The sequence below is a fragment of the Echinops telfairi genome, unplaced genomic scaffold (assembly GCF_000313985.2).
Source record: "Echinops telfairi isolate 266 unplaced genomic scaffold, ASM31398v2 ScPeMD7_25;HRSCAF=90, whole genome shotgun sequence".
Lineage (NCBI taxonomy): Eukaryota > Metazoa > Chordata > Mammalia > Afrosoricida > Tenrecidae > Echinops > Echinops telfairi.
In genome coordinates, this window is record NW_022103922.1 from 779,473 (window position 1) to 790,916 (window position 11,444).

Consider the following 11,444-nt stretch of genomic DNA (forward strand, 5'->3'; position numbering starts at 1 on the left):
CCGGCTGGACCACTACCTGTGCTCGCCCCTGGCGCATGAGCTGGAGCGCCAGCCACAGCTGCGCCAGTCTCGGCGCCGCTTCCTGGACGGCGACCAACTCACGCTGGCCGACTGCGGGCTGCTGCCCAAGCTGCACATCGTCGACGTGAGCGCCCGCGGCGGGCGGGCGGGCGGGGGCGCGGGCTCCCAGGGGCCAGGGCTGACACGCGTCCTGCCCACCCGCTCTCGCGCAGACGGTCTGCGCGCACTTCCGCCAGGCGCCCATCCCCAGTGAGCTGTGCGGCGTCCGCCGCTATCTGGACCACGCGCTGCAGGAAAAGGAGTTCAAGTTCACGTGCCCACGAAGCTCGGAGATCCTGTCGGCCTATCGGGCCGTCGTGAGGCCCCGCTAGCCCTCACTCACCCGCAGCCCACCTGCCCACCATCCCAACCCCCAAAAGACACCTGGGCCCGCAAGCCTGTCTACTTGACGTCCGAGGGCCCAGACCCCATGACCACCGCCACAGTGGACATCAACTGCAGGAGGCCTGACCCGAGTGGCGAGGTGGGGTGGGGCAGGGGTGAGGGGTGGAGAGAGGGGAGGGCAGGGCAGCCCTTCCCCCACTCCAGGCAAAAGCACTGGGCTTGGCCGCCTGCAGTCGCCCCAGGCCCAGGACAAGGATGGGGACTAGATTGGGTTCCCAAACCAGTCGGGCCAGGGCGCGGCGGGCGGGATGGCCAAGGAGGGTGGGGAGCACAGGCGGGCACAGCCCTGGCCACCCTAGGGCTCCGGGTCAGGTGGGCGGGGACTGGCCCGCATTCCTCAGCCCCACCTCGCCCCTCTTCCTTTTTTGGCGGGAGGGGGGAGATTCCCACAGGTGACTCCGCCCAACAGCGCATACTATCATGCTGTGTGGTGGTCGGGTGAGGTCTGTCAGTGGGAGGTGGACTCCAGGCCTGCAGGTGGAGGACTGCACAGGCGGCGTCCTAGACCCAAGAACCTGCAGATTTGAGCCTTGACTGAACCAGTTTTCATCCTGTGTCCCCGCCCTCTGCTCAGCCCCCCAAGGCCAGCCGGTCCAACCTTGACCAGGGCAAGTGCTGTTTATTTGGTGGGAGGGGGCTTGAAGCAGGTTTGTGGGCCGGCGGCAGCAGGAGAGCGGCGGGGGGGGGGGGGGCCTCTAGGGGGGCGCCCCTCCCCCACCCCCCCTCTGGTGGCCTGCTGGTGGAGCTGGGCTTCTCGCTGTACAGTCAGGTGTCCTCAAAGTCCACACCTGCGGCCGGTTTCTTTCTGGGAAGCGGAGGGAGGGGTGTGTGGGAAGGGCAGTGCCAGCAGGGGCAAGGGCGTCTTTGGGGAAGAGTTACCTCTTAAAGCCTGGGTTGATTATGGACTCTCCGGGAACCCGCCTCCGGACCCCTGGTCCCAGTCCGCCCCTCTGCGAATCCGAGTCTGGGGAAAGCGGGGCTCCTGCTTCCAGCTGTACCGCCTCTCTCCAGCATGAAGCTCAGGGTGGGCTTGCTCTGGGGAAACTTACTTTCCACCCCCCACCCACTTCACTCCCTGATGGGAGTGGGCCTCACCAGGAATAAAAAGCGGAGGTCCCGCCCACCGCGGGTCCTTCCTGGGGCTGGAGGCGGTCTCCTCCGCAGCTGGGGAAGGCAGGCAGTCAAGTCAGCGTCCATTCCTGACCAGACGGGGCCTGGGCAGGGGTACTTGTGAGAGGGCAGCGCCTACTTGCCAGCCGCTGCTCCAGCCTGCACACTCGCTCTGCCAGGCCCAGGGTGAGGGCCTGCAACCGGGGGGCTGCCTGGGGGCCTGGCACCTTAGAGAGGTCAAGTGTCAGGGTCTCAGGCCCCCCGGAGAGCGTCAGGGAAGCGGTGTCCTCCTGCAGGGTCAGGGCGACGCCTTGCTGCTCACAGGCTGCCCTGGGAACGAAGAGCCCTGAGCCTGGGGGAGGGACACCGGCCGGCCCACCTGTCCCTGTCCCTCCGGGACTCACTTGAACCGCGGGGCGAGGTCCTCAGCTGCACTCAGGCCAAAGCGGGCTTTCTGCAGAGCATGGGGGCTGGTCAGCCGCGGCCCGAGACCCATCCCAAACCGGCTGGACCCTAGGCCCTCCGGGAGCCCCAGCTTTGCACCTGACTTGGCCCCACTCGCTGACCCCAGATCCACCGAGGCCCCGCAAGCAGCTCGAGCCCTCGGGATCTTGGGGCAGGGATGGGGTGTTGGGTCCCCCGCCCGTTACCCACGAGGGCTGGCAGCTTGTCCGGCGTGAAGCAGGTGCTCCAGAGATCCACGGCGTCCGTGACACTAGGGCGGGAGACCTGTCAGGCGGCGGGACCCTGGTGGCCCCAACTCCCCTCCTCCAGCGACCGATCACTCACTAGAGGTTGAAGCTGCAGCTTCCTTCCCCGTCCTCGCCGCAGTAGCAGACAAAGCGGGCGGGCCCAGGGCCTGCTGGCAAGGTGCACAGCGGCGGGGACAGGGGCGGCGGCACCATGACACCTCGGCCTGGGGACAGACCTGGAAGGGGCGGGGCTCAGGAGCCCGGAAGGAGCGAGGGAGCCCGGCCGCGGGCTGTGGCGCCTGCGCAGTAAGGACGGCTTCCGGTGTCGGAGGGAGGTTGGGGAGCCTGCTCAGGGTAGGTGGGGGGTCCTGAAGTCTGGGCGTGGTCTTTGCCCTATGGGCGGGGCTTGCTGAGCAGGGCAGAGCTTGCACGGGGCCGAGAGGCAGTATCCCCCCCCTGCGCGCCCCCGCCAGCCACCACCCCGCTGCTTCGCCCCTGCGGCTCAGCGCCCAGTTAACTGGCCCGTCCGGGTTTCTCACGCCATCTTTCCATTCAAAGGCGAAGCTCCCTAAAACCGGTTGCAACATGTGTCAAATACAGAGGAGCGTGAACCCAGCTGACGGCACGTGCTCATTCATTCAGTCCTTCGTTCCCCCCATTCCCGGCGGGGCACACTGGGGGTGGGGCGGGGGGACTATGGACGATCGGGCTTGATTAGAACTAGAGCGCCCACCTTGGCCTTGTGGACACCGCGGTGCGTTTGGAGGTCATGGGGTGAACTGGGGGCTCGGAGCTTCAGTATAGGGGAGCATGGGTGGAGAGGAGAATTGGGGTGGGGTCTGGAGCCCACTGGTCCCTCCAGGTACAGCGTTCAGGGCCCAGGAAAAGGTGACAGAAGGGTGGGCTGAATGACCACACACCCAGCAGGGTGCATGGGAACACTGGGGGGGCAGTGGGGGTGGGGGTGAATGCAGCCATGTGACCTCTCCTGCCCCACCCATGGTGTGTCACAAGTATAGCATGTTGTGTTCCCCAGCCCAGACATGGAGGAGGCCAGGAAAGCTTCTCCCTTGGGCCCCAGAGGAATTGTGTGGTCCCCAGAAATATGCAAATTAACATGTCATTTTAAGAGCCTGGTATGACCGCAGTAGCAGGATGCTACAGCGATAGGGGCCGGAAACAAAAGTGGTTCCAAAGGAAAACGAAAAATCTACATTTCAGTGTATCAGCAACAAAAGAAATACAACTTAAAACAACAACGAGATAGATACCACCTCACACCGACAAGCACAAAATTCAAAAGTCATAAATGTGGAGAGATTTGGAACACTCATTATTGCTGGTGGGATTGTAGAATTGTAAAGTCATCACAGAAATCAATATGGCGAGTCCTGACAAATGCAAATACAACGACCTTCTGATCCTGCAGTCTCCACTGGGTGATGCCCTAAAGAAATCAGCCCCAAGCAGGCCCATGCACACCTCTGCTCACGGTAGCACTTTCCATAATAAGAAACAGGGCAACAACCCCACACGCCAAAACCGGAGGCATGGATAAGCAAACTGGTACATTCATACACGAGGATATTACGTGCCAATAAAAACAATGACAACCAGCTTAAATAAGACGTGGACAAAACTAGAGAACATTATACTTAGCAAAGTCAGTCAACCTCAGAAAGACAAATATTTAAAGACACTGTTACTAGAAAGAAAAACAAAGAAAAGGAAAAGAGGGCTCTGGACCATAGGACAAGACTGAGAGGACGTGGGCAGGGCAGGAGGAGGAAAAGACCCCGGGAGCCAGAGCTGACTCCATGGCTCAAGTTGCTCCTGATTTGGTAAGATCGGCTGTGCAACCACACAGAATGGTTTCCTTTAAAAGCCAAATAAATAGTTACAAGAGATACAGGGTGAGGGTTCATAGCCTTCAGAACCCTCCATAGTCCTCACCTGGGATCTACACATTCACCTGGGATCTACACATTCACCTGAGTGCCTATCAAAGGGGCAAAAGTAAAAAGGAGGTGGACTTGAATCCTTTAGTGCCATAGAAGTTCATTTCCAACAAATCAAAACGTAAGAGATGTATGCAGGAATGACTGCACGAGACAAACTATTGGGCCATCCACAGAGCTTGGCACCCAGACTCACTCACTGGGGGTGGGGGGCAGGTGAAAGCCCCTGGGGAGTGGCACAGTGGCTGAGCGCCCGGCTGCTAACCACACAGCAAGGGATTCAAACCCAGGAGTCGTCCCACGGCCGTCTGCTCTTGTGGGGAAGTTCTTTTCTGTCCTGCAGGCCTCGATGAGTCTGGACAGAGACGCTGCCATAACTGAACCACAAGTAGGGCCTGGCTTTAAGGAACAGAGAGGTGTAATCCACACCCATAGCTCCGACTCCAGGACAAGGGTTTCTCTGCCGTGGGCTGCAGAGGAAGGTCCTGGTCTCCCTTGGAGAACTCCGAGTGTCTGGCATCCCTCTTCCAGTGGCTCTAGGAGGTTCTCAGCACAGGGAACCTGGGTCCAAAGGAAGTGGCCTGATTCTCCATGTACTGAATGAGGCCCCTCTCATCTCTGCTCCCATTGTTACTTAATCCCTTGTGTATCTCCAAAAAGACTGACTGCAAGGCAGCCAGATCTTGTGGATGGCATCCATCCTGCCTCGTGACCATCACAGGGATGAGATGGACCACCCCGGGGGGCCTTTACATCAGATTGCAAAACGGAGGACGATTATTACATCAGCAGAATTCATACTGAACGGACCACACAACTTAATCCCTCCCAGAAGGCAACGGGTTTCTGGGGCTGTGGGGGCCACCCGACAAGGAAGGCCAGGGTGTCTCCAAGCAGCCGGGCACCGAGGGGGCTAGTGAAGGAAGAAGGACACGCCCACAACATGGAGACCAGGCAGGTGATGAGCAAAGGATTCCGGGAAGGGGCAGCCAGGGAGGGAGGAGACCGGTCAAGGATTGGGGGTCCCCAGCCAAAGGGAGAGAGAAAGCATGCCTGAAGGGGTACGAGGCCTGAGCAGTGACCCTGCTCGCAGGGGTCAGGCTGCCAGTGACCAGGAAGGGCTAGGGTAAGGGTGCTGCTCACAAGTATTTGATTTGATGACCCTAAGGGCGGGGCGTGATCAACCAGCCTACTAACCTCAGGCAGAGCCGCCAGCTTCGCTAGGTCAGTGCCCCTCAGGTGGCAAGGACAGACAGGTGTCTCCAACCCATGTTTCCCAGGCGTGCGGTGAGGGGGTGGGGGGCACTTTCTCTTTCCTCTCTGCCACCCCAGCCCGGAGCGGGGTGAGCCGTGGGTCCACAGAGGCAGGGAGCACACTTCTCTCCAGGTGTGCTGTGAGCTCCTTCAGCCTGCTACCACCCGCCATGGGGTCAGTACCACGGGACGGTTAGGGTCTCCCCAGCAGAGACAAGGCCCTGAGGCAGGTGTGGCCAGGGGCAGACCTATCAGGAGCCAGGGCTACCTGGCTGGTACGCTGGTTTAAGGCTGCCCCCAGCTGGCCAGAGCTAGGCAGTGCGTGACCAGACGGGTGGGGCTGAAGTGCAGGTGGCTGCCCCGTCCAAGGGGTGCCCCCTCCAGGGTTCTGACCAGTTCGGACCCCTTCTCAAGAGAGGTGGTCCCCGTGGGCATCTAGGACCCCTTCTCCAAGCCCAGCCTTCTCTAAGATCGGAGCCCACACCTTGGGTGCAAGGGCCCAAGGCAGAGCGCAGGGTCACCGGTGGGTGTGCACAAGGCTCCCATTTCCACGCTGGTACCAGAGGCCAGGGGCGAGGACGTGGTGCAGGGACCCCCAGCCCAGAGGGCCCCTTGAAGAAAAGCAAGAGGCCGGAGTTCACTTCTGATGAGAAAGGCTGGTGGCTGAATCTCACAGCTACACCCAGACAGACTGGGCACTGGTCTGACATCTGACAGTCTGAGGAACTTTCTGTTGAACTACAGGACTGACTGAATCAAGGAACCTGTGATAACCACAAGGTCAGGAGTTCAAAGCCACCAACTGCTAAGCAGGAGGAAGACTAGGCTTCCTGCTCCCTTTAGGAGTTAAGTATCTAGGAGACCCACAGGAGCCGTGGTACCCTGTCCTACAGGGTTGCTAAGAGTCGGCATCTGTCCACAGGACCATGCTCTGTAGGCAGCCCTGCGTGCCCCATGGGTTGGGCTTTGGGCTGCTAAACACAGTCTGCAGTTCAGATCAGCCAGCCCCTCCTCCGAGACCAATAAGACTGTGGCTCCCCCAAAGGCTGACAGTCTCACACACAACCACTGGACAGTCCTGCTCTGTCCCACGGAGTCACCAGGGATCCGAATGGACTCAGCGGCAGTGGCTAAAGGTGTGCTCAGGAGCCCTGGTGGTGCCATGGGTTAAGCATGGGACTGTTAACCACGATGTCTGAGGTTCCAAGGGGGTGGGGAGAAAGAGGAGGCTCTCTGCCCAGTGCAGACGGCTGCTCCGGCCTGCAGCACCGTGGTCAGAATCGACTCCGTGGCCATCGCTTGGGTCGATTTGTGGTGTTTGGGCCCCAATATCTCCAGGGCATGGCTTCAAGTCACAGGGAAAGGGTGGGCTGCCCACGCTTCTGGCAGGGGCGCCAGATTCCAGGACCCCACTGCACAGAGGAAGGTTGTCGGGGCTGCAGGTGTGCCTGCCGGCTGTACAGGGGACACAGGGGTTGGCACCTAGCTCACCCTTCAGGCCCATGGTGGGGGGACAGGATAGCCGGTCACTGCTTGCTTACTGGTGGGGTAGTCATGGCTGACCCTGGGTCCCCAAAGCTGCACCAGCCCCTCTTCCAGCCACCCCCACCCCCCCCCCGCCAAGAAACACACCACAACTGGCTTTAGGAACCCTTTTATTATGCTAAGCGGGGGAAGGGGGGTGTCGAAAAGTGGGGTGGTCATCGAGGAGTCGACATCCAGAGACCCCAGACTTCAGCTTCTTAGTGGGCTTGCTCACTGCAAGTGGGATGAGGTCAGTGGCTCCCCCGGCAGGACCACCCATCCTGGGACAACGCCCCCCTCCCCTGACACCTGTGCCCTAAGTTATGACACCCACAGCCCAGCAAGAGGGACTTTCGGGAGCCCCAGGAGGGAGGGAAGGGCTCCCTTCAGTGGTGGGGGGCACCCACACTCACCTGGGGGAAGGCTTGGGTGCACTCGTCTGCGGAGAGAAGGAGGTTGAGGACCCCCGTGCCCCTTCCCCAGACCCACGTGCCCCCACAGCCTCCCGCCCCTCCTGGGGGCAGCCCACATGGGGCTCAGGGCATGGCTCTGCCTGCTCTCTCAGAGTCCCCAGTCCCTGGGTTGAGGGCAAGGTGGTGCTCACCTGACTTGGGCAGCAGGGCGCCCTGGCTGGGGTTTAGGCCCACTTCAGGCGCCAGCTTTTGCATCTTCTGGGCGCCTTGTGGATACAGCTCAGGGGCCCGGGCTGTGGGTGTGGGGGGCACCGGTGAGGCAGTGGGGAAGCAACTGGACCCCCGCCTCGGACTCTGAGGGCCCCAGAAGACTCAAGGAGCCAGTGCTTCTACCCCACAAAGTCAGAGCATTCTGAAATGTGGTGGAGCATGCCCAGAGCAGACCTAGCTGTGCCCGGGGGGCTGGGGGATTCAGGGAGCATGAGAGACACCCACCACAGTGGGGGGCCTAGGGGCCAGGGTCTGGGCACCCACCGCAGCAGGGGCTGGGGCGGGGCACCCACCATAAAGCTGCAGCCACGTGCTGTGGACACCGCCCTTGTCCGTCTGGAATAGCATCACGGCAAAGTGGTTGTAGTCGGTTTCCACCACCCGGATGTCCGTCTGTGCCATGGCTGGAGGTGAGCAAGGGCTGAGCCGGAGCGCTCCACAGGGTGCCCTGTGGGCCCGTGTAGAGGCCTCGCCAGCCCCCAGCCCACCACGCTGCAGCCCGCCCACCCTCGGCCCTCACCTGCATTGCTGAATTCCCCATTTGTGGGTCCTTTGGTGAAGGTTGTGTCCACCTTCTGGCATCCACCATCTGGCCTGTGGAGGAGGCCACCGAGCCCTGAGCAGCAGTGCAGCAGCCCTCCTGGCAGCCCACCCCTCGCACCCTGGCCAGACCTCGGACACAGCCCGGCACCACCTGAGCCCCTGATTCACCTCCCAGCACTTTTCCAGGGACACAGCTCCTTCTGGTCCCCTCTAGGCAGGAGACATTCAGAAGGGAGTGAAGGGGTCACTCCTCCAGTTACACACCCAGACAGGCAGAGAGATACAGACACACTCATACACACATACACAGGCAGGCAGACACACACACGCAGTTTCAACACTGAGCCCCCCATTGAAGATGCCCCCAGGAACCCAGTCACTCTGGGGAGGTGGGAAGTGGCCCCCACTGGGCTGAAGTAGCCCAGAGAGGAGGTGGACACCTGGTCCTGTGGGTGGGTCTGGCCCAAGTGCACAAGGGCACACCGGGCTCATGACCACCCTGGCCCTTGCCTAAAGTCTGGCGGGAGCTCCTGGGGCACTTACATGGGGTACCCAAACTTGACAGCCAGGTCACCGTTGGGCTTGGAGGTCACTGAGACCACGGGCATCTTCATGTTGTCCTTGGATTCCAGGAAGCCCTGGTCATCCGAGGCGATCCCGACCACGAACCAAATGCCCTGGAACTGACAGGCCGGAGCAGGGGGAGCTGTGAGGAGGCTCGGCAAGCACCTGGGGCCCTCCCCAACCCCGATCTTGGTGGCTCTCGGCTTTCCCCAGGAACTACAATCTCTGTGCCTTCACCCCTCACCCCGAGCTGGGGAGCAGCCTCTGTGCCTTCACCCCTAACCCCGAGCTGGGAAGCAGCTACAATTCCTCTTTCCCAGCCCTGGGCCGGCTCTGAGGTACAGCAACAGGGACACCGTATGGAGAGTCATCAGAGAGCAGGGTCAGATGGCAGGACATACTTGGCTGGCATCAAAGTTGGCCTGGGCAGGGACCTGTCCCTGGCCTGGAGTGGCCCAGAGCAGGCCCAGGAGGGTGGTGGTCAGCACAGCCTGCAGCATGGTGGAGGTCGGCAGCGTGGGACAGTGACAGGGCAGGAGAGCCGGCAGGTGGAAGAGCTGGGGTGGCTGGCCCAGGCCGTGGCCTTTATGCCCCTGAAGATGCCCCAGGGCACTGGCCCGCTGTCCTGGGAGGGTGCCCACTCAGATAGGCCCGCTATCCAATTGCACCCTGCAGCACCCTGGCACTGCTGCCCTCCACCCATCCCAACCTGCCCCCTCCCCGGATTTCCTCCTGGGGGTGGGTTACATGGTTCTGCCAGCCTCTGAGACAGGGCCGGCCTGCCACTCACCCACCCACCTTGGAGCAGCGCACTGCTCCAAGACCTCCAAGGAGCAGGGCCCATGCTGGCTCCGCCCCAGGCCCTCCCTCTGGTGGCTTGCCCAACTCATGCTTTCCTGGGCCTCACCCTGGTGGGGATGCAGGCTGGGCCGGGCTCTGCCCCTCAGCGGCCCTGTGGGCAGATCAGGGCCACATGTCGTGACCCAGGACGGGGATCTGGGAGGGGGCACCATGTGGCCAGGAAGCTGGGGGTGGTAGAACAGGGTGTGGGGGCACCCAGAGTCACCATGGCCAGAGTGTGCTGGGCAGAGTGGTGTGTTCTTGAGGCCCGCTTGGGGTGTGTGGGTGGGGGTGCGCACAGGTGACCAGAGGGTGTCCCACTTGGGAGAGGACAGCCATCTCCCTCCTTATCCCCAGAAACCCACCCCCCACCCAGCCTCTGTGTAAGCACAGCCCGGGATGGAGGCTTTCCTGGCAGAGGGGCGGCAGGCAGGCAGGGCACATGCCTGAGGGCTAGAACTTTTCATGCAGGGCCAGGGGTGGCATGGGCACTCTGGTCAGGGCTGCCCCAAGCCCAGACAGGCCTGGCTACAGCTGGCAACAGGAGGGAGTGGGTGGTGAGGGCACAGGGGTGGGGCAAGTGTGGGGGGCAGCTCTTCCTCAGCTGTCCTGTTGGCCCCCTCCCCACCGGGAACAAGGGGTGGTCTTTGTGTCTTTGTCTTCCTTCTTGGTGGTGATATGGGGCACAAAGCCAGGCTCCCCAGGGATCAGAGGGACTCAGGGGTCGTCGGAGGCTGCACAGACAGAGGGACTCGGGGCTGGCGCGGGGCTGCAATGGCTTTTATTTCTCAGCAGAACAAGAGCCAGGAGGTGGCGGCTTCGGGAGGCTGGGTCTCGAAGCATCTCCGTGGGTCTTGGAGGAAAGCGTGGAGCAGGCAGGTGGGGGCGTGCTGGGAGGCCGGGTGGCCTGGACAGGAGAGCAGGGCTGTCTGGTGGGCAGGCACTCGGCACCCCACCTGCCCCTAGGAGGTCCTTCCCAGCTCCACTTCCTTCCACTTCCCTGGAGCCCACCCATCCTGGCTGTTGGGCTTCCCTCTTTGCCCCCCATTCCAGAGCCGCTGAGTATCCCCACCCCAGCCCTGCCCCGCTGGAGCCCCCGGAACTTGGGGCGAGGCTGACTCTGACTCCCAGCTGAAGTCCCAGGGGACCTTTGGGATACTGTGTACCAGCCTGCATGAGTGAGTGAGTGAGTGAGTGAGTAAATAACTGAGTGAGTGGGTGGGTGGGTGAGTATGTGAGTGAATAAGTGAGTGAATGAGTGCGTAAGGAGTGATTGAGGTGAGTGAGTAAATCAGCGAGTGAATAGTGAATGAATGAGTGAGTGAAGGAGTGACTAAGTGAGTGAGTGAATAAATGAGTGAGTGTGTGGAGGAGTGAGTGAGGTGAATGAGTGAGTGAGTGGAGGAGGGCACAAGGGAAGGGCTGGCTACCTGGGGCGGAGCCGGCCCACAATCCACCTGCACTCACCTACTTGGCCCCATCCAAGCATTTATCTGGAGAAAGAAGCCAGGTGGCTGAGGTCAGTGCCTGGACACCTCCCTAACCCAAGAACCCCTCCCCACCTCCACTGCATGCCAATAGGGGCCATTTGAAGGACCTGCTCCCCACTCCAGGGCCTGCCCCCTCCCACCAGGCCCCCTGGATCACTGCTGGCCACACCACGGGCATTTGCTTAGTCGGTGGACATGGGTGGAGTGTCCTGGCCCCCAGGGGTGAGGGGCTCAGGGGGCTAGTGGACCATGCTCCAGCACACCCCAATTAGGAGACAGCTTGTCCGCCAGCCTTTAATCCGAGGTAATCCCCTCCCCGGA

At 61.6% G+C, this 11,444-nt stretch overlaps 3 protein-coding genes and 1 long non-coding RNA gene across 4 annotated transcripts; 1 reads left to right on the plus strand and 3 right to left on the minus strand.

Annotated features, from left to right (window-relative positions):
- Window position 1: 1 nt before the first annotated feature.
- CLIC3 (chloride intracellular channel 3) lies at window positions 2-547 on the plus strand (the record flags this gene model as incomplete). Its single annotated transcript, XM_004714485.2, has 2 exons — window positions 2-145; window positions 234-547. Coding segments are annotated over 2 exons (303 nt in total), but the record flags the coding sequence as incomplete, so codon positions are not given.
- On the minus strand, window positions 496-2,480 carry PAXX (PAXX non-homologous end joining factor). Its single transcript, XM_013007723.2, has 7 exons — window positions 2,365-2,480; window positions 2,230-2,290; window positions 1,980-2,029; window positions 1,715-1,905; window positions 1,561-1,629; window positions 1,345-1,429; window positions 496-1,270 (listed from the first exon to the last, which is right to left on the minus strand). The coding sequence occupies exons 1-7, from the start codon at window positions 2,478-2,480 to the stop codon at window positions 1,231-1,233; spliced, it is 612 nt and encodes a 203-aa protein (XP_012863177.1). The 3' UTR covers window positions 496-1,230.
- Window positions 2,481-7,389: 4,909 nt separating this feature from the next.
- Window positions 7,390-9,293, minus strand: LCNL1 (lipocalin like 1). Its single transcript, XM_013007695.2, has 6 exons — window positions 9,195-9,293; window positions 8,773-8,912; window positions 8,207-8,280; window positions 7,980-8,090; window positions 7,608-7,709; window positions 7,390-7,442 (listed from the first exon to the last, which is right to left on the minus strand). Exons 1-6 carry the CDS (start codon window positions 9,291-9,293, stop codon window positions 7,390-7,392), a joined length of 579 nt encoding a protein of 192 aa, XP_012863149.2.
- Window positions 9,294-10,392: 1,099 nt separating this feature from the next.
- LOC123521585 lies at window positions 10,393-11,421 on the minus strand. The gene is made up of 2 exons (XR_006679999.1): window positions 11,101-11,421; window positions 10,393-10,540 (listed from the first exon to the last, which is right to left on the minus strand). It is a non-coding gene; the product is annotated as an uncharacterized LOC123521585 (long non-coding RNA).
- Window positions 11,422-11,444: the final 23 nt, after the last annotated feature.

Excerpts from the sequence above, each read along its gene's own strand:
- PAXX (XM_013007723.2), bottom strand. The coding sequence starts at position 2,480 with ATGGTGCCGCCGCCCCTGTCCCCGCCGCTGTGCACCTTGCCAGCAGGC. Across the intron at positions 2,291-2,364 it reads AGCTGCAGCTTCAACCTCTA|TGTCACGGACGCCGTGGATC; the intron begins GTGAGTGATCGG and ends CTCCCGCCCTAG. Across the intron at positions 1,430-1,560 it reads ACCTCCGCTTTTTATTCCTG|ACTCGGATTCGCAGAGGGGC; the intron begins GTGAGGCCCACT and ends CGCTTTCCCCAG.
- LCNL1 (XM_013007695.2), bottom strand. The coding sequence starts at position 9,293 with ATGCTGCAGGCTGTGCTGACCACCACCCTCCTGGGCCTGCTCTGGGCC. Across the intron at positions 8,091-8,206 it reads TGGGGAATTCAGCAATGCAG|CCATGGCACAGACGGACATC; the intron begins GTGAGGGCCGAG and ends GCTCACCTCCAG. Across the intron at positions 7,443-7,607 it reads CGCCCTGCTGCCCAAGTCAG|ACGAGTGCACCCAAGCCTTC; the intron begins GTGAGCACCACC and ends TTCTCTCCGCAG.